Consider the following 21,793-nt stretch of genomic DNA (forward strand, 5'->3'; position numbering starts at 1 on the left):
CCGGCGATGGGAAGGGAACATTATATGGACATTGCCTTGTTTTTGGAATACATGTAAATTTGATTTTGGATGTGTTAAAAGTGGTACAATAAAGGTAACATCAGGCTGTCAGAAGAGTGTAGGAAGAGACCATGAGAAAGAGAAAGGGACTAGAGAGAGGATGGGGCGTGTGAGAAGGGAAGTACAGCTAGAACGTAGGTTACCGGGAGATACACTTAAGTTAGTTAAAGGCCAAACTGAGGAAAACCCGGGTAGTAAACCTTGGGAGCCCTCGGGGCAATAACCAAGGAGTTGTCTCAGCTACGGTTGTTTGCAATGCAGAACCGGCATGCTCTTGACTATCTTCTGGCCCGTGAGGGTGGGGTATGCGCCATAGTACAGGGCAAGTGTATCATGGGTGTTCAGGACTTGACCGCTAACATTACTAAATTTATGGATCGCATACGGGATCACTTGGACGGGATGCAGGATCCTGGCTCTTGGGGTAACTGGGGATTTGGAGGATGGAAGGACTGGTTGATAAATATGGCCATGTATCTAGTGGTAGCTATCGGCTGCATCTTTGTGGGCCTGGCCATCCTTAAATGTGTGATGGGTAGAATGCGGGGTGCACTAGATCAGATCACCGCCCCAATCACCGGAAAAAAAATTTAACTGTTAAAATCCATGAGGGTGAGGCAGATGAAGGGGGGCTAAGACAGGAATTGGAAATGCAGCGACAGATCTTTTTAGATGAGGAACCGTAGCTATGGATTGGATAGTTTGGTTATCATGGAATGATAAAAGGAGGGAATGACGAATGTGATATAAAATAGTTACTTTAGAGATACTAGTTAATGTAATGTAGAAATAAGCCACTTTGATTCTGGCAGTTAGGGACAAAGGGGTTTGAGACCGCATGGAAAAAGCAGGAAGAGGTGTGTCTATAAGAGTGATGCTGCATTGATAGGGGCCAGAGAAAGGGATTGGAAGTGAGCCAATCAGAATAGATCGAACAGGTCAGGAGGGACATAGGCTGACCTATGTCCGTCGAGTATGTGAAACTTGATACCATTTGAATTGATTTGCAGAGATCCCTTTGTTTCTTTGTTCATTCGCTTTCTGGGATATAGGAAACTGGATGTCTCTTATATTTCTATGAAATGAATCAAGCTTGCAAGCTAAATAAATAACTTCTTTTTACGTGCGAATCCATCTCAACTTTTATTGAGGCCAGACTGACAGAGAAAGAAATTTGGGAATCAACACCGCGATCGGAGCCTACCGATCCGCAGGCGGGCCTGTGCCGTTGGGGCACTCTATTCCTCCTAGCCGGCTGGTGTACCGGTCCGCGATGGCCGGCGCAGAGATGAACCCCCCCTGCGCATGCACTGGATGATGCCAGCACACGCTGGCGCTCCCGTGCATGCGCCAACTCGTGCCGGCTGGCAGAGGCCCTTCGGCGCTGGTTGGCGTGGCGCCAAGCCCCTTCCGCGCCGGCCGGCGCCGCGCAAACCACTCCACCGCCGGCCTAGCCTCTGAAGGTGCGGAGGATTCCGCACCTTCGGGACGGCCTGACTTTGGAGTGGTTCACGCCACTACTTCGCGCCAAAGTTGCCCGCCCCGCCGGTTTCCAAAGAATCCTATCCAATGTGTCCCAAACCCAAATGTCTGCAGAGTTCCGAATAAGTATTCATGATCCACCCTGTCGAATGCCTTCTCTTGGTTGAGAAACTGGAAGGCGCTCGACAGACCAGTCCTCTGGGAATGGTGGATCAGGTCTCAGTCCAGTTGGATGCTACCGTAAATGGTCTAGCCCGGGACCGTGTCGGACTGGTCAGGCTGGATCATGTGGTCCAGTACGATGCCAAGGCAGGAAGACATTACCCTGGCAAAAAGAGATGCCCCTGCTTGGGAAGCAGGGCAATAATACCCTCCCCCAGAACCCACACGCAGTCGGAGTCCTTAAGGAACTGGATCCGTGACTTCATGTATGCGCTGTGGGACCCAATGAGTTGCAGGTCCCTCAGCATGCCCTTCTTTACTTTGTAAGCCAGCTGCAGGGCTGGGTCCTCATCGGGCTGACCAAGACGTGACTCCTGGTCAGACACCTCTTTGATCCAGTGTTAAGAACTTGGCTCCAACCAATGACATTGATGGTTAGCTCTGCAGATTTCAGCACAATTGACTAGTCAAGGGAGACTGAAGTAGCATTTCAGCAAAGTGTCCCCAAAGAGGTAAGTGCATTCCCATCACTCAAGCGGGTGATTGCAATGGACTTACAGCCCTTTGATGTGGTTGTGGTTGATATTTGTTAGCATTGAGGTGTCAGAGGCACTCATCCATGAAGGGAGATGGATGAATGCAGCTGTTTCATGGAAACTGTCAATCACAACCCACTACTAGAAATGAATGCATAGCTTGCAGCTAATGGATCTGAGGGGTCACAGCTGTTCTCCTTCTAGGAATGGACATGTGGAGCTTCCAGGTAAGTGGTACAGCTGCAATTGTTTTCACTGCCCCTGCCTGGACTGCTCTCTAGCTTCCAGGCAGGAGTCTCCTTTCTGGGGGGGGGGGGGGGTCCCTTTAGTCAGGGAATCCCTGTGGAAAGTCCCTTTAGTTAGGGGGTCTCTGTGGGGGGTTCCTTTGGTTAGGGGGTCCTGGGAGATCTTCCTATTCAGGGGCTCCCTGGGGGGGAGTCTTCCTATTAAGGCGGTCCCAATGAGGTCTCCCTATAAAAGGGGTCTCTTTGGGAGTTCTCTCATTTTGGGGATCTCTCGGAGGTGTCTGGGAGGGGGGGCAGATCTAGTAGAGGAGGGATGGGCAGGCAGCGCAATGTGGGGGAGAGGGGAGGGTGGCCTCGGATGGACTTTGGGGGCAACGCCCTTGAGGAGTTACGCCCTTGACCCACCGTGAGGACCACCATGTCAGGCTCTTGTTTGGTGAGAACTGTAGTAATCCCCACCCACGTGATTCTGGCCCAGGGGACTGGAGAATCATGGAGGGCCGGAGAATAGAGTGCCAGGCCAGCTAAATTTGCATTTATTAAATGCTCCTGCTGACTCGGGGAGGGGCCGGAGCATCGGAAATGGATCGGCACTCGCCGATGCCTGGCGCTGATCCCAATTTTTTCGATTCTCTGCCGCACTGGGGACTCCGCTACCGGTGGCGGGTGGTGGAGAATCAAGACCAAAGAAGCTTTTTAAAAATAAATTTAGAGGACCCAATTCATTTTTTCCAATTGAGGGGCAATTTAGCGTGGCCAATCCACCTACCCTGCACATCTTTGGGTTGTGGGGGCGAAGCCCACGCAGACACGGGGAGAATGTGCAAACTCCACACGGGCAGTGACCCAGAGCCGGGATCGAACCTGGGACCTCGGCGCCGTGATGCAGCAGTGCTAACCACTGCGCCACCCTGCTGTCCCCCGGTATCAAGGCCAAAGAAAACAACACCAAGCCGGTGAAGGAGACGTTTGGAAAGGTGATCAAACTGTCAAATAATTAAAGGTTTTAAGGAGCGAGTGTCCCATCGGGAGAAGTGAAGCTCTGCGGAGAGATTTAGGGAGGGAATTCCAGAGCTACCCAGCTGAAGACATGGCCGTCAATGTTGAGGCAAAGTGAATGGGGGACGAGCAAAAGCCAGAATGGATGGGTTGCAAATCGGATTTTGGAGCTGAAGGAAGAGAAGAATAGGATGGCGCGAGACCACACAAGAGGCGTGAATCCCGCCCCCACCAGCTCCCGAATTCTCCGGTGCTGGGGGTTTTGGCGGCGGCGGGAATCATGCCGCGCTGGTCGGGGGGCCGTTGGCAGCGGCCCCCATCCGCCGATTCTCCGGCCTGCGATGGGCCGAGTGGCCGCCCGTTTCCCGCCGGTCCCGCCAGCGTAAATCACAACAGGTCCTTACCGGCGGGACCTGGCTCCATGGGCGGCCTGCAGAGTCCTCGGGGGGGCGCGGGGGGATCTGGCCCGCGATCGGGGCCCACCGATCCGCAGGCGGGCCTGTACCGTGGGGGCACTCTTTCCCTCCGCAACGGCCGTGGCCAACGCGGAGATGAACCCCCCCCCCCCTGCGCATGCCTTGGGATGACGCCAGCACACGCTGGCACTCCCGCGCATGCGGCAACTCGCGCCTTTGGGGCGGCCCAACGCCGGAGTGGTTCACGCCACTCCTCGGTGCCGGAGTGGCGCGCCCCGCTGGATCGCGGAGAATCCCGCCCAAGGGACCTGAATGCTAGGGTGGGAATTTTAACATCAGTCAATGGAATTCTCCGTCGGCAGAATCCTCCGGTCCACCAGCAGTGCACCCACCCACGCCCGTGGGTTTCCCGATGGTGTGGGGTGGCCACAATAGGGAACCCTAATGGCCGCCTGCGGGAACGTGAATCCCGCTGATGGCAGGGGCATGCCACACCGGAAAACGCAGCTGGTGGATTGGAGTATCCCACCCATTGTGGAGCCTGTGTGGGTCAACGAACTCTGGGGTGAAGGGTAAAACAACCTTTATTTTTGTGCCTGGGGCAAAGACCCTGATCTGTTAAAACTGGATCCAGTGTTAACATGCTTATCTGACCTTTCTCGTTACAGACCTGCATGTTACAGTCAATCTCTGTATTGAGGGGTGGCACAGTGGTTAGCACGGTTGCCTCACGGCGCCAAGGTTCCAGGTTCGACCCCGGCTCTGGGTCACTGCCCGTGTGGAGTTTGCACATTCTCCCCGTGTTTGTGTGGGTTTCGCCCCCACAACTCAAAAGATGTGCAGGGTAGGTGGATTGGCCACGCTAAATTGCCCCTTAATTGGAAAAAATTAATTGAATACTATAAATTTTTTTTTTTAAATTCTGTATTTAGATCTCATGATTTAAGAATTGGTGGACAAGACTCAAGCTCCTCCCTACAAAAGGGAAGAGATGGTTCTCTAACAAATAGTCAGGAAACACAACTGTCACTCCTTGCATGGCGATATTTAGACTGCTGCGTAATTGTCAGCATTGCATGTAACACAGCAACCTCTAACCACAGTGCAGCCCTTATTGTCTCTGCCTGTAACTAGGCTGAATTTACAACACAAGCCAAGCACAAACAGAGCCAGATCCCCGAACTCAGCAAACGTTTGCAAACTTTTTTCCAGGCACCCACTTTTGCCGACTGGCCAACCTTCAGGACCCACACCACGTTCGCTGGCCCCGTCTATCCTGGGCCAAGGCAGTATTTGGCACACTAAAGTTTACTTGCCCCCAGGCAAGGGACGGAAACAAAATCATCTAGTTTGCCTGTTCCTAATCACTATGCAGTCGCTCCTGTTTATGTTGTTACGAGTGCAGCAACTGCTGTGGAGGAAGACCCAGAAACAATACTCTCTGATGGACTGCACTTCAGGTTAATCTCCGTCGGGAATGTTCACCAAATTTTCCTCATGACTTCCAGCGATAATCAAACATAATTTGAGGAGATCTGTGCATTTCCACATGCCTAGCAATTGTGAGAAGCCATTCTTTTGTGAATGTTGAAAGACAGCACTCTCAGATATCAGAAAACTTATCAAAGCTTTTTAAAAATGCAGAACCCCTTACTTTCCAATTTCCAATGCTCAAAACATTATCCTTCCTCCCACCATTCCAAAAATAGAGTTCGGCATAAGCGTGAGATTTAAAGGGCAACAATAAAGTTAGCATGTACCTGCCGCCATTATCATCCTGCGAGGCGGAGGTCACAGATTTGGGACGCTATGGGTGGGATTCTCCATCCCCCACCGGGATGGAGAATCACCGTGGGGGGGGGGGGGGGGGCGCGTGAATCCCGCCCCGCCACTCCAACGCCGCCCGCGATATTCTCCAACAGCCAAATCTTTGCGCCGACGGGAATCGCGCCACCCGCCTCGCAGAATAGCGAGGGCCGGCGCGATGCTATGGGCCCCGGGGCTGCTCCAATTCTCCGGGCTGGATGGGCACAAGTCCCGCCGACGCGACCATGGGTCACGGCTGTAGGTTGGGGTGGGGGAGGGTCGCGGGTGCCAGTGGAGGGTGCGTGCCGGTGATCGTGGTCGGTGCTGGGGGTGGGGGGTCAGTGCTGGGGGGGGAGGTCAGTGCCAGATGGGAGGGGGAGGGTGACTGCTGGGGGGGGGGGCTGGGGAGGGTTAGTGCCGGTGATGGTGAGTGCTGCGAAGGGGGGGGAGCTGGGGGGGGTGAGTGCCGGGGGGAGGGGGGAGGATGAGTGCCGGGGAGGGAGGGCTGGGGAGTGTGAGTCCTGGGGAGCGGGGTGCTGGGGAGCGGGGAGCTGGGGAGTGTGAGTGCCGGTGGGGGGGGGGGGGGGGAGAGTGTGAGAGCGGGGGGGGGGGGGGGGGGGGGGGAGTGCCGGGGAGGGGGGGGGCTGGGGAGTGTGAGTCCCGGGGGGGGGGTGGGGGGGGGAGTGTGAGTCCCAGGGAGGGGGTGCTGGGGAGGGGGTGCCGGGGAGTGGGGGCCGGGGAGGGCTAGTGCCAGGGAGGGTGAGTGCTGCGAAGGGGGGGGGGGGCTGTGGGGGGGAGTGCCGGGGGGGGGGGGGGGGTTGTTGCCTGGCCAGATGCCAGCGGCAGCAGTCGCGACCATGCAGCCCACGGCACCTAGCTGCGGAGGGGGTATGTGCAATGATGATATGTCGTCTATCCCCCACCCCGTGCAGACCGTTATGTTTGGGCATCACCCAGTGATGTTGGCCGCTGGGGCGGGAGCCGCCCTTCTACATGTTGCCCTGGGGGACCTGGAGCAGGAGCGTGCCAGGGAGGTGGCGGAGCTGCCGCAGAGGAGCGTGCTGCAGAGAGGTAGGTGGCAGCCACCCAGGCTGGAGGGCCGCCTCCCCGACAGGGTGAGGAGGAAGAGGTGGTGGTGCAACGGCGACAAAGACGCCCGATGAGGTACCGGCGCTGCACGTCGCACCAGGCATCCAGGAGGCGACTCAGGATTAGCCGGGAAACAGTCATCCATATCTGCCACCTGATGGCACACCTGGCACCGCGTGGCATTGGGGGAGGACACCCTCTACCAGTGGCCGTCAAGGTTACGGTGGCCCTGAACTTCTACGCGACGGGGTCATTCCAGGCGCCGAGGGGGACCTGTCCTGCATCTCGCAGACATCGGTGCACCGGTGCAGTGACGGACGCCCTGTATGTCATCGCAGACCGCTACATCCAGTCCCCTGTGGACCGGGCCAGTCAGGATGCCCGGGCAGCGGGCTTCGCTGCCGTGGCCAGGATGCCCATGGTCCAGGGGGCAATCGATGGGATGCATGTCCCCGTGCGGCCACCAGCTGATAACAGGGCCATGTTCACAAATAGGAAGGGGACCTACTCCACGAACATTCATGTGGTCTGCGATCACCGCATGAGGATCCTGCACGTCTGTGCCAGGTACCCGGGCGGTGTGTATGACTCATTCGTATTGGTGCAATCGTTCATCCCCGCAATGTTCAAGGGACGCCCCCCCGGCTGAGGGGCTGGTTGCTGGGTGACAAAGGTTACCCGTTGCGGTCGTGGCTGATGAAGCCTCCATGGAGGCCACGGACTGACGCGGAGAACCACTACAACGATGCCCATGCAGCGACCAGGGGTGTGATAGAGAGGTGCTTTGGGCTGCTGAAGATGCGCTTCAGATGCCTGGACCGCTCTGGAGGGGCCCTCCAGTACCCGTCAGAGAGAGTCGGCCACAGAGCTGCGTCCTGCACAACATAGCCCAGCAGAGGGGCGATGTGCTGGAGGCAGAGGAGGGGGAGGGGGAGGAGCAACACGACGAAGGGCAGGCCTCCCAGATGAGGAGGATGGGTGCAATGTACAGGACAAACAACCTTGACATGGACGGGAGGCTGCCCACCATTACTGGCTGGGCCAGTGGGCACGGGACGGGTTGATAACCGCCCGGTTCACAGACTAGGGGGGTGTGGGAATCGCCGGGTATGGGCACAGACAGCACAGTATGGCACCAGCCTACCACCCTCACCCCACCCACCCACCACCAATCACCCTCACCCCACCCATCCACCACCAACCACCCTCACATCACCCGCATGCACACCACTCCTCCATTGCACATCCACCTGTCGCACAATGGGCCGGGCTCACATGGTCGGCAGTAGAAGCATGTCTATTGCAGGCCATGGAGGATGATGACAACCCGCTCTGTGATGAGCTCCGGGCTCTACATCGTTAGATAATGTCTGACTCATGGCCACAGTCCCACCCTCCACCTGGACCGTCCCATGTGGCCTTGACACTGCAGCGCACAGTCCCGTCGTCTGCCCGGGGGGGTGGCGAGGGCGACCTGGGAGGTGGCACACTCACCTGACGCTGACGTTCTATCACCCCTCACACACACGCTGGCACTCATGTCACACCACACCCCAGCACGCATCGGACAGAGCACACAGGCAGCTTCCAAAGGTGTGAAAGTGATTTTAATGACAAACAGTTCATACACGTGTCCTAGCCCCTGTAACTAATCTGTGCCCTGCACCCGTGCCAATTTTCTCAGTGACTAATTTCTTGGCCTTACGGGCCCTTTGACTACATCTAGGTGGTTCCCCAGACGGTACACCAGAGCTGGAGGTGCACTCCTGTGATTGCTGCCCTGTGACTAGGGTCCCCTTTGGCGGCCGTTTCCTGGGGCAGTCCGGCCTGGATGGGCCAGGCTGCGGCTCGGGCGACTGGGATGGCGAGCTGCCCGCCTGTCCAGCCCATTGCCCACCAGATGCACCCGGGACGGCAGAGGGGGAGTCCGAGGTGTCGTGGACCTCCCCTACAGAGGGACCCGGAACGGGCCCCAGCACCTCCTCCTCACTCGGGGTGCCCGATGGGTCGGGTGTAGGAACGGATCCAGCATCCGACGCAGCCCCGGCACCTGCCGCTGGTCTTTGTTGATACCTGGCCCGCCCTGGTATCAACAAGGGTCTGCAAGTTTGCAGTCATGGAGCTCAGGGAGTTGGCAATCCCTGTCTGTGTCTGGGCCACGCCGGCCAGCACCTGGGCAATGGCACCGATGCCCTCAGCGATGGCCTGCTGAGACAGGGCCACGGCGTTGAGCGCCTCTGCGATCTGCTTCTGGCTCTGGCTCATGGCTTCCTGTAAGAGGGCAGCCATGTCCTGGGCCACAGACGCCGCCTGCACGGAAAGCCCCAGGCCTTGCATACTGCTCCCCATGTCTGACACCGTCGCCCCCATTGCCTCCATTGCGGATGCCACCCGTGCGGTGTCGGCCTGGGTGGCACGCATGACCGGCACCACTCCCTGCTCCTGGACATAGGTGGACTCCTCCACCTGCGTCTGCAGCTGCCGCAAGCCGGCTGTCACCCTCTTCGCTCGTCTCTGGGTCGGTGACTGCATCGGGTCTATGGGTGGATGTGGTGATGCATTGCCAATTACGACGAGACGAGAGTAGAGAGTAATCGAGGCTTTATTACGCAGAGATGTGTTGCCTCGATGGTTGCTTGCGCCGGGCTGCCCTCCAACAGACTGGCCCCTCGGCTGCTCCTACCTCCACCTGCTGTAACGGGATGGCTGCGTTGTGTGCACCAGTTAATGTAGAGGCCTCATCGCTAAAGTGCCCAACCGAGGTGAGTGTCTCTGCGATGGTGAAGGGTGGAGGAGATAGCAGTGGCATAATGTCGTGCTCCTCATCCGACCCGAAGTCTGGGGTCCCTTGGAGTGGTGTTTCTTGTCCGTTCCCTGTGTATGGGTGTCCTGGGGGATTGTGTCCTGTGTGTGGGTGTCCTGTGTGTCAGAGTCCTGTGTGGCAGTGTCCTGTGTGTCAGTACCCTGTGAGTCAGTTTCCCGCGTGTCAGTGTCCTCGGTGGGTGTGTCCTCGGTGGGTGTGTCCTGGATGGCTGCCCTGACTAGGTCATTGACCTTCTTGTGGCACTGGATGCCTGTCCTGGCTGTTACGGCCACGGCGCTGACGGCCTCTGCCACCTCCCTCCACAGGTGCCGGCTGAGGTGTGGTGTGACCCTGCGGCCGTGTCCGGGGTACGGGACCTCCCTCCTCGGCTCCACAGCGGCCAGCAGTGCCTCGATGTCGCCCTCCTGGGACCTCGGCGCTGCGACGCCGTGCAGCGTCAATGACTGCGCGCGCGTCTGTGACGGGTGACGCCGTCGCGAATGGCGTCATGCCACTGCTAGCCCCTTCCGGGTCGGAGGTTTTCCGACGTTCCGGTTGGCCCAACGCCGGAGTGGTGCGTGCCGTTTTTGACTCCGGCATCGGGCCATCGCGCCGATCGCGGAGAATCCCGCCCAATGTCACTGAGGAGTATTTCTGGGTTCCACTTGTTCAAAGTGCTGAGGGGCCAGTACTTCAGTGTGGATCGAAATAAATCACCAGCTGAATGGATTCTGGTGACAGCAACTTACTGCCAACCCTGAGCAGTTGCAACAAGTCAGGAATGGGGTTAAGGGCAGCGAGCGAGGCGGCGCACTGTCAGCACAGAACTCAGGGGCTATTCTTTGCTTCGATATTTTTCCCATCTCTTCTGTCACAGTTCTGTCTCTCACTCCCGCTGGATTTTTCGAGATGTGTCCATGTACTTGAATCCCCCACACTTCCCTGTTTAACAAAAGTGCAGACCACGGCCCTTAACCCCACGACCCTTCTGACACCCGCCCGCGGGTCACGACCCACACTTGGAAAAATCCTGCTCTAACTCATGAGCAGTCTTGCTTCTTCCAAGCAAAAACAGCGAATTGCCTCATTACGTTCTCCTAAAGTTAACAGAAATTAACAGAATAATAATCTTTATTATTGTCACAAGTAGGCTTACATTAACACTGCAGCGAAGTTACTGTGAAAAGCCCCCAGTCGCCACATTCCGCCACCTGTTCGGGTACACAGAGGGAGAATTAAGAATGTCCAATTCACCGAACAAGCACAAGGACTTGTGGGAGGAAACCGGAGCACCCGGAGGAAACCCACGCAGACACGGGGAGAACGTGCAGACTCCGCACAGACAGGAATCGAACCTGGAACACTGGCGCTGTGAAGCAACAGTGCTAACCACTGGATGCTCACTCTGTGAACACAGGAGATTCATTTTAATTTATTCTCTTGCAATGGGTACCCAGACATTTATTTCCCATTCCCGACATGGTGGAGGGCCAACTTCATGAGCCGTTTCGACTTGTGTGTTTCGAAGCTGTATTGACACAACTGAATGGTTTTCTCGGCCATTTGAAAGAGGAGTTAGAGTCAATCAGGTGGAGCAGGTTTGGAGTCAAACCTGGGCCAGTCTGGCTTCAGCACAGCAGATTTCCTTCCCTGAAGGGCAATTGTGAATGAGTTGGGTTTTTATTCAATCTGACAGCTTCTTGGTCACTTGTGTTGACACTAGCTTCACAAACGGAATTCAAATCCCCAGATTGTAATTGTGGGATAAAAGCAGCAAATACTGGCCAAGCTCAGCAGGTCTGGCAGCGTGGGAGAAGAGTTATTGTTTCGAGTCTGTCTGACCCTTCGACAGAACTAAGAGGGGTAGGAACGTAATGGATTATATAATTGGAGACAGGGGGTGGGGAGGGGGGGATTGGAGGAGGTACAGCACAATAGAAGGTCAGGGATAGGTTGCTTCCCAACTTGTGCGACTAGCTCAGTGACATTACTACTTGACAGATAAACCAGTAAGGTTAAGTTGGTAAATAAAGCAACTCTAATGGACATCACTTTAGTATTGGGATCAATACATTGGCTGCACATTTCTGATTATCTGGTATGCGGTGTTATGGGCCAGAGTTTAGAGAACCCCAAAGTGTATCATGGAGTTCACCTGACCCACAACTTTTAATAGATTGTGGTATGGGGAGCACATGGCCCACTCCACAGGTGTGGTACAGCAGAAATGGAAAAGTATTTTTTGAAGCAAAACAGTTTTTGTTCTATGAACTCAAGTTAACCTTTTTGAAACATACAGTGAACATCTTAGCAACCATCAATTGAAATACAACCCCCAAAGATTACAACACTAAGTAATCCTTTAAGCTTTCCTTTTGACATCCATAAGACTTAAACACATCTTTGTACAGAAAGACATCAGGCTTACATTCACTACTGAGAACATTTATAATTCTGAATTCACCAAATGATCAAGAGATAGTCTTTTGATGGCAGAGAGAACAACAGTACACCTGCTTGGTCTGGCTTCAGCTCCAACACTGAAAACAAAACTAAAACACACCCTGCAGCAAACAGCCTAAAATGAAAGTAAAAAGCTGACAGACAGACAGCCCACCTCCACCCACTCTCTGACATCACTGATAAACACCCATTTCTTAAAGGTGTATTCTTAAGCACCCATTTCTTAAAGGTACTCTCACATGACAACGGGCATCAACAAATTGTCTTTTTTAAAATAAATTTAGGGTACCCAATTCATTTTTTCCAATTAAGAGGCAATTTAGCGTGGCCAATCAACCTAGCCTGCACATCTTTGGATTGTGGGGGGGGGGGGGGGGGGGGGGGGGGTGAATGTTCGAACTCCACACGGACAGTGACCCAGAGCCGGGATCAAACTTGGGACCTTGGCGCCGTGAAGCAGCAGTGCTAACCACTGCGCCACCGTGTTGCCCCCATCAACACATTCTAATCAGGCTCCCTGGCCTCAATTCCACTGGAGGATGGGGGAGCACAGCTTAAATACCTGTCACCAGTGCAATGAATCCTGCTCCATTGTCTCTATTAATAGGCTTTCCATTTAATTAAAGATAATTGTTCACTGTGTAACCAGCATTTCCTCTCAAAAAGCACTGACATTTTGTTCCCCAGGCACTCTGCAATCTCTGATTAATTTACCCAGGAACTGACTATACAATTGCAAATTTAGACAGTAATTACCGGCAGGCAGTCTGATCAAGAGAGGGGTGTAGACAGTTATCGAAAGTATTCAGCCAACAGTTCACACAGAGGTCTGGAGCGGGAACCAGGGGCTGGATTCTCCGATCTGGAGACTAAGTCCCCATGCTGGCGTTTTTTAACGCCAGAAAACTGCCGCAAAAAGGCCACTGATTCCCTGTACTTGGGGGGGTGGGGTGAGGCCGAGCTTCATGGCGGATTGCGCTTGCGGACCCGGCCCGCAAAATAGTCCCCCGCTTCGGCCGGCGCTGGACTGAGTCCGCAGCCGCCACGCCGAGTTCTCGATGGGTGAGGCCGCACGTGTCCCACGCCACCGGGAAACCGGCCAGTCAGGGGCGGAGCATCGCGGGGCGGGCCTCAGCCAACGTTGCGAGGCCGTGGATACGGAACGCGGCATACTCCGCTTTTCAGGGGGCAGAGCATCGCGAAGGCGGCGCTGCCCCCAATTTCATCATCATCGAGTATTCTCCGCCCCGCCGCGAACGCGATTTTGGTGTCGCCGATTAGACAATCTAGCCCCATGACTTTCTTTCCTCCTTCCTCAATGCCAGCAATCGCACAAAACCACTGACCGTGAAAACTGCATTGCTTCTCCCCCTTTGTCACTTTGATCTGAGTCTCAAAGAACCAACTGCAGATTATAACAAAGAACAAAGAAAAGTACAGCACAGGAACAGGCCCTTCGGCCCTCCAAGCCTGTGCCGACCATGCTGCCCATCGAAACTAAAATCTTCTACACTTCCGGGGTCCGTATCTCTCTATTCCCATCCTATTCATGTATTTGTCCACCACCACCTCCTCTGGCAGCGAGTTACCCTCTGTCTAAAAAACTTGCCTCGTACATATCCTCTAAACCTTGCCTCTCGCACCTTAAACCTATGCCCCCAAGTAATTGACCCCTCTACCCTGGGAAAAAGCCTCTGACTATCCACTCTGTCTCTGCCCCTCATAATTTTGTAGACCTCTATCAGGTCGCCCCTCAACCTCCGTCGTTCCAGTGAGAGCAAACCTAGTTTATTCAACCTCTCCTCATAGCTAATGCCCTCCATACCAGGCAACATCCTGGTAAATCTCTTCTTCACCCCCTCTAAAGCCTCCACATCCTTCTGGTAGTGTGGCAACCAGAATTGAACACTATACTCCAAGTGTGGCCTAACTAAGGTTCTATACAGCTGCAACATGACTTGCCAATTTTTATACTCAATGCCCGGCCAGTGAAGGCAAGCATGCCTTATGCCTTCTTGACTACCTTCTCCACCTATGTTGCCCCTTTCAGTCACCTGTGGACTTGTACATCTAGATCTCTCTGACTGTCAATACTCTTGAGGGTTCTACCATTCACTGTATATTCCCTACCTGCATTAGACCTTCCAAAATGCATTACCTCCCATTTGTCCGGATTAAACTCCATCTGCCATCTCTCCGCCCATGTCTCCAAACGATCTGAATCCTGCTGTATCCTCTGACAGTCCTCATCGCTATCCGCAATTCAACCAATCCTTTGTGTCGTCTGGAAACTTACTAATCAGTCCAGTTACATTTTCCTCCAAATCATTTATATGTACTACGAACAGCAAAGGTTCCAGCACTGATCCCTATGGAACACAACTAGTCACAACCGTCCAATCAGAAAAGCACCCTTCCATTGCTATTCTCTGCCTTCTATGACCTAGCCAGTTCTGTGTCCATCTTGCCAGTTCACGCCTGATCCTGTGTGACTTCACCTTTTGTACCAGTCTGCCATGAGGGACCTTGTCAAAGGTCTTCCTGAAGTCCATATAGACACCATCCACTACCCTACCTGCATCAATCATCTTTGTGACCTCCTCGAAAAACAGGTTCCGCGCATGGCTGGCGCCATGTTGTATGGTGTGATCGCTGCAGGTCGACGTCGTGCGCATGTGTGGCCAGGGACCCGGCCATTCTCTGGCTGTTTTCGCCATGCCAGCCGAGTATTCACCCAGCACCGCCGCTAGCCCCTCACCGGTCCCAGAATTGGTGAGGGGTCGGCGCCAATTTTCCGGTCGTAGAACTCCCGCGAATTCTCCGTTCGAGCCAGCACTTAGCCGCTGAAATGGAGAATCCAGCCAGTTAAATTACAATCAAATGCGTCAGTGTGAAGACAATTAGCCATGGCATCAATTCCTTATACCGCAGAACTGAGCACGAAATCCAGAGCATTCCCATTGCAGTATTGTGGGGGTGCTTTGCTTTTAGAGGGGTCATCGTTCTGCTCAGACATTAAAGTGAGGTTCCAAGTCACCACGCAGATGGTCATCTTCGAACATAATTTTTGTCCCAATTCCCTGGTTATCTGGGCAGTAACTGATTCTTTACAGCTCCCGTTTCCTCCTGTCTTTCTCCTGGCAGAGTTGAGAGATGTTGGATTGGATTCTCCGATCGCTAACGCCGAAATCCCATTCAGCGGTCAGCCAAGAGAAGCCCCGTTTACGCCGGAATCAGGGGCACTGCCGTTTTGGCGATGCTCCACCCCCTCAAAAACAGCGTACTCGGGGAGTACACCGCACGCCGAATTGACGGCCTTAGGACCGCGGGGGACACGAGTGCTCACACCGCCCAGCGCCGCCACAATCGGGGGGGGGGGGAGCCGTTCCGCTGGCAGGGGGGACTTTGGTGGGGGAGGGGGAACTGGTGGGGGGTGGTCTGGGAGTAGCAATGCTGGTTACATTGGCACCTGGCCGGGTCCGTGTGCGGCCGACACCATGTTACACGGCGCGGCCACCGCAGGCCGCCGCCGTGTGTATGCGTGGCCATGGACCCGGCTATTCTCCGCCCATATCCGCAGGTAAAGTCGGGGGCTTTACGTTGCACGGCTGCTCGCCCCCCACTGGATGGAGGATCGGTGTGGGGGCGCCGCCGACTTTCTGGTCGTAAGACCAGACCGATCCTACGGACATAGCCTCAGGATCGGGGAATCCAGCCCATTCACTCCCTGGTGTTTTTCTTCTACTGCAATATATCCAGCTAAAACGTGAACGTTTTTCTACCTTATGAGGCCCCAATTGCTAAGCAACCACAGCTAGTTTATTTACTCTTCATGCTATAGCCCTGTCTGAGCACAATAGAAGCGCAGTTGGAACAGAACCAATCCCCACATATACAAACACCTTTGTCCAACACAAATTTAACTATAGATTTTACCATTCCAGACACAGAAACACTAAAGTAAACCCAATATCATATTTCTCATGTTTACGCATACAAATATAAATCCCTTAAAACTACCTGTGTTTTTCAAACACAATCCTTCAGGCAACAATTCTCTGCCACCTTGTTCCAATCTGGAAAGTGGGGTGATGAAGGATAGTATTGGAGCCAATCTTGACCAAGTTTTATGTTCATTTACAGAGTTAAATAACACAAGCATCCAGGGAAATCCATTAACCAGCATCGGTAAAGAAAATCCGATTGTTGTCACATTGCTGAACAAGGTCATCAAAACAAACGCTTTGGAACATCTTGGATTCTATAAATGCAATTTCTTTCTTGGGAACACATTGGAAGGATGGACAAGCGAGTGAGACAAATAAAAATTAATATTTGAGGGCAGCGCAGTGGCGCAGTGGTTAGCACTGCTGCCTCACAGAGCCGAGGATCTGGGTTCGATCCCGGCCACGGGTCGCTGTCCGTATGGAGTTTGCACATTCTCCCTGTGTCTGCGTGGGTCTCGCACCCCTCCCCCTCCCCCCCCCAACAACTCAAAAGATGTGCAGGTTAGGTGGATTGGCCACGCTAAATTGCCCCTTAATTGGAAAAAAAAGAATTGGGTGCTCTAAACTTTTTAAAACTTAAAATTTGAGGCTGACAGTTGGGTGACTAGCAATGAATGAAAATCTTCATTTCAGAGGAACTAAACGCATTCTAAAAAGGATGCTCAAAGGAACTAACCTCGGTGTTGGTTGGATCTTCATTCGTCGGCAAGAGAACTCCGCAAAGGAAAGCTGTATTTTTTGCAGCCACTGCCAGCTGCTGGATAAAACCATTGTTGTGAAGTACGTCATCTGCTGCGAAAGGGGGCAAAAGAACCTGCCGGAAAACAGTGGAACAATAACGCAGCAATCTCAGAATCATGTCACGTTGGGGCATTCAAAATCATTTTTCTGACAATGTTCACAACCATCCTCGCCCCATTCCTCCTCTCAAGTCTTGTAATTTGTACTCTGGGATTTCTTACAAGCAATGTCACAGCTCGATCATTGTGTGCATCCTGACAGACGGAGGCATCTAATACCCATTCATGCCATTTTAACTCAGCACGGAGCCGGGCACAATGGGTGAATCCCGAGAGAGGCCCAATTCGGTCTTCACGCTGGGCACCGGACCAACGCGAGTCACCCGACTTGCTGGGCCTGGTGTGATCCGGATCACGCCCTCGCTGGGAGTGATCCAGATAATGATATTTAAATGAACCATTTGGCTCATTTAAATATCCAGACGCCCTATTCGCCCGGCGCCCTGGAGTCAATGGCCGCGGCTGCAAAGCCTTAACCGGGCGACGTTTAGCCCTGGTTTCCACAATCATGGACTGTCATGATGGCGCCTTGGGAGATCTTGTCAGCCTTTAGTGCCCCGGCTGGTTGGTACAGGGCAGGGCATTACTCTGGCACTTCCCCTGGCACCTGGGCACCTTGGCAAGGCTAGCTTGGCACCCTGGCAGTACCTCCTGGGCATTCTGGCAGTGTCAACCTGGCGCAACCAGGCTGCCCAATTGGTACTGCCAGGGGGTCTGCCGGGGTGCCAGGGATCTGCCAGGGTGTCGAGGCACTGCAAGGCTCCCCAATTGGTACTGCCAGGATGCCAGGCCAGCAATGCTAAGGTGCCCAGGTGCCAGGTTGGGACTACCAAGGGCCAGTGCCTGGGGGGCCATGCCCACGAAACGTGTGGGAAGAGGGGATCTGAAGGGGTCGAGGAACGGTTGTGGAGTGGTGAAGGGAGGGGGGCGGGATCTTGAAAGCGGGCTGTCCTGATTGGGGCAGCCATTCAAAATGGTGCCGCAATCTGTGAGGATTTGGCCTTGCTGGTGAGCTCAACTCCTTAGTGTAGGAAACCTCTCTAAGTGCGGCCGTGGCGTGGTGAAAATTCCCGAGACCCCCCCAAAAGACGGCTAAATGCCGTTGAATCGTGGTGTCATTCTCGGCACTGCAGCCACACCACCAAACGTGCCCGAAACCAGACTCTGAAATGTTTCGGGTGCATCGCACCCGATATTGTTTCCAATGTGAAGAGTATCCAGGAGGTCTGAGGTAGATGCGGTCACTTTGTTTGTCCACATTCTCGATCTTGATGGGGAAACTGTCCTGTACAACAGGAACTTACAACACAGGTGGTTCTTTGGCCCCAACCGTCATTGGATTAAATGTTTTTTCTGATCGTTTGTCTAGCTGGCACTGGCTCTTTGAAAAAGTTGTCCTGCTTACTCCCACACTCACCCTTTTTTCCCGTAACCATGCAAGCTCCTCATCCTCCAGTATCTGTCCAACTCCCTCTCAAAATTATTCATGGAATCGTCTTCCACCACCTTGTCTGTGTGGGTTCCCTCCGGGGGCTCCAGTTTCCTCCCACGTCCCGAAAGACGTGCTTGTTAGGTGAATTGGACATTCTGAAATCTCCCTCTGTGTCCCCGAACAGGCGCCAGAGTGTGGCGACTAGGGGATTTTCACAGTAACTTCATTGCAGTGTTAATGTAAGCCTACTTGTGACACTAATAAAGATTATTATTATTCAGGTGGAGCATTCCCAAAAGCATTCTAATTATTTTACCAGCAGTTGAAGTAAAACTTCATTCTAAATATTGTATAAAAGGTACAACATTCAGAACAAAGCTCTTATTTCAGATTCCTATCCACAAGTTAGCCAGGGAACATTTGGAATTTTATTCTTTCCCCTCCCCAACCGTCATTGGATTAAATGTTTTTTCTGATCGTTTGTCGAGCTACATATTAAAAATCTTACTTGTAAACACATTTCCACTGAACTTGCATTATTTTATTTTTTTCTGTATCTATTATGCTGTATCTTATAGCCAAGTTCCGCACACATGAGTGCGGCCTCAACCGGGACCTGGGATTCATGTCGCATTACATTCATCCCCCACCATCTGGCCTGCAAAATCCTACCAACTGTCCTGGCCTTGTTGGCCGATGCTGATTTCGTAATCGCCAATTGGGCGGAGATTCAATTTTTACTTGATTTTGCAGGCTCCGCCCCCTCCAAAGCGCCGTCATCAATAGCATGGCGCCGCCGTTGGGACGGCCTCACGACCGCACGGAACACTGCGATCGTGAACCCGAATTGGCGGCTGCAAACTGTGTACAGCGGAGCTACAGTCGGGCAGGAGCCATGTTGCTGGACGGGGGGGGAGGGGGGACACGGCGAGGGCTGGGGGAACTGGTGGGGTGTGGCCAGCGGGGGCACTATCTGGCACGTCGGGTCCATGCACGGCCGGCACCGTGTTCTGCGGCGCGACCGCTGCAGTCATCGCCGTGGCATGCACGACCACTGACCCGTCAATTCTCTGGCCGTTTATACCGTGGAAGCCGGGTATTTTACCTGGCACAGCAGCTAGTGTCATGTGAGAGTACCTTTAAGAAATGGGTGTTTACTACTGCAATGATGTCAGAGAGTGGGTGGAGCAGGGCTGTCTGTCAGCTTTCTACTTTCGTTTAAGGCTGTTTGTTGCAGGGTGTGTTTTAGTTTCGTTTTCAATGTTGGAGCTGAAGCCAGACCAAGCAGGTGTACTGCTGTTCTCTCTGCCATCAAAAGACTATCTATTGATCATTTGGTGAATTCAGAATTATAAATGTTCTCAGTAGTGACTGTAAACCTAATGTGCTTCTGTTAAAAGATGTTTCTTTTGTCTTCTGGATGTTGTTTGGGAAGTTATTAAGCATTACGTTTGGTATGTTGCCTCCCAGGTGCAAGGGTACGTGATGTCTCGGATCGTGTTTTCCGGGTCCTTAGGGGGGAGGGGGAGCAGCCCCAAGTTGTGGTCCACATTGGCACTAACGACATAGGTAGGAAAGGGGACAAGGATGTCAGGCAGGCTTTCAGGGAGCTAGGATGGAAGCTCAGAACTAGAACAAACAGAGTTGTTATCTCTGGGTTGTTGCCCGTGCCACGTGATAGTGAGATGAGGAATAGGGAGAGAGAGCATTTAAACACGTGGCTACAGGGATGGTGCAGGCGGGAGGGATTCAGATTTCTGGATAACTGGGGCTCTTTCTGGGGAAGGTGGGACCTCTACAGACACGATGGTCTACATCTGAACCTGAGGGGCACAAATATCCTGGGGGGGAGATTTGTTAGTGCTCTTTGGGGGGGTTTAAACTAATGCAGCAGGGGCATGGGAACCTGGATTGTAGTTTTAGGGTAAGGGAGAATGAGAGTAGAGAGGTCAGGAGCACAGATTTGATGTTGCAGGAGGGGGCCAGTGTTCAGGTAGGTGGTTTGAAGTGTGTCTACTTCAATGCCAGGAGTATACGAAACAAGGTAGGGGAACTGGCAGCATGGGTTGGTACCTGGGACTTCGATGTTGTGGCCATTTCGGAGACATGGATAGAGCAGGGACAGGAATGGATGTTGCAGGTTCCGGGGTTTAGGTGTTTTAGTAAGCTCAGAGAAGGAGGCAAAAGAGGGGGAGGTGTGGCGCTGCTAGTCAAGAGCAGTATTACGGTGGCGGAGAGGATGCTAGATGGGGACTCTTCTTCCGAGGTAGTATGGGCTGAAGTTAGAAACAGGAAAGGAGAGGTCACCCTGTTGGGAGTTTTTTATAGGCCTCCTAATAGTTCTAGGGATGTAGAGGAAAGGATGGCGAAGATGATTCTGGATATGAGCGAAAGTAACAGGGTAGTTATTATGGGAGACTTTAACTTTCCAAATATTGACTGGAAAAGATATAGTTCGAGTACAATAGATGGGTCGTTTTTTGTACAGTGTGTGCAGGAGGGTTTCCTGAAACAATATGTTGACAGGCCAACAAGAGGCGAGGCCACGTTGGATTTGGTTTTGGGTAATGAACCAGGCCAGGTGTTGGATTTGGAGGTAGGAGAGCACTTTGGGGACAGTGACCACAATTCGGTGACGTTTACGTTAATGATGGAAAGGGATAAGTATACACCGCAGGGCAAGAGTTATAGCTGGGGGGAGGGCAATTATGATGCCATTAGACGTGACGTGGGGGGGATAAGGTGGAGAAGTAGGCTGTAAGTGTTGGGCACACTGGATAAGTGGGGCTTGTTCAAGGATCAGCTACTGCGTGTTCTTGATAAGTATGTACCGGTCAGACAGGGAGGAAGGCGTCGAGCGAGGGAACCGTGGTTTACCAAGGAAGTGGAATCTCTTGTTAAGAGGAAGAAGGAGGCCTATGTGAAGATGAAGTGTGAAGTTTCGGTTGGGGCGATGGATAGTTACAAGGTAGCGAGGAAGGATCTAAAGAGAGAGCTAAGACGAGCAAGGAGGGGACATGAGAAGTATTTGGCAGGAAGGATCAAGGAAAACCCAAAAGCTTTCTATAGGTATGTCAGGAATAAGCGAATGACTAGGGAAAGAGTAGGACCAGTCAAGGACAGGGATGGGAAATTGTGTGTGGAGTCTGAAGAGATAGGCGAGATACTAAATGAATATTTTTCGTCAGTATTCACTCAGGAAAAAGATAATGTTGTGGAGGAGAATGCGGAGCTCCAGGTAAATAGATTAGATGGCATTGAGGTACGTAGGGAAGAGGTGTTGGCAATTCTGGACAGGCTGAAAATAGATAAGTCCCCAGGACCTGATGGGATTTATCCTAGGATTCTCTGGGAGGCCAGGGAAGAGATTGCTGGACCTTTGGCTTTGATTTTTATGTCATCATTGGCTACAGGAATAGTGCCAGAGGACTGGAGGACAGCAAATGTGGTCCCTTTGTTCAAAAAGGGGAGCAGAGACAACCCCGGCAACTAT

The 21,793-nt window shown here is 53.2% G+C and overlaps 1 protein-coding gene across 1 annotated transcript in view; it reads right to left on the bottom strand.

The window, feature by feature from the left end:
* The window catches only part of LOC140428581 (glutathione synthetase-like), a 160,570-nt gene that overhangs the window by 123,384 nt on the left and 15,393 nt on the right, over nt 1–21,793 (bottom strand). Inside the window, exon 2 of the mRNA XM_072515219.1 lies at nt 16,745–16,882. Within this exon, the coding sequence (XP_072371320.1) occupies nt 16,745–16,882 (138 nt within the window). The remainder of the gene's footprint in view (nt 1–16,744; nt 16,883–21,793) is intronic.

Source organism: Scyliorhinus torazame, chromosome 8 (genome assembly GCF_047496885.1).
Source record: "Scyliorhinus torazame isolate Kashiwa2021f chromosome 8, sScyTor2.1, whole genome shotgun sequence".
In the NCBI taxonomy this organism is placed as follows: domain Eukaryota; kingdom Metazoa; phylum Chordata; class Chondrichthyes; order Carcharhiniformes; family Scyliorhinidae; genus Scyliorhinus; species Scyliorhinus torazame.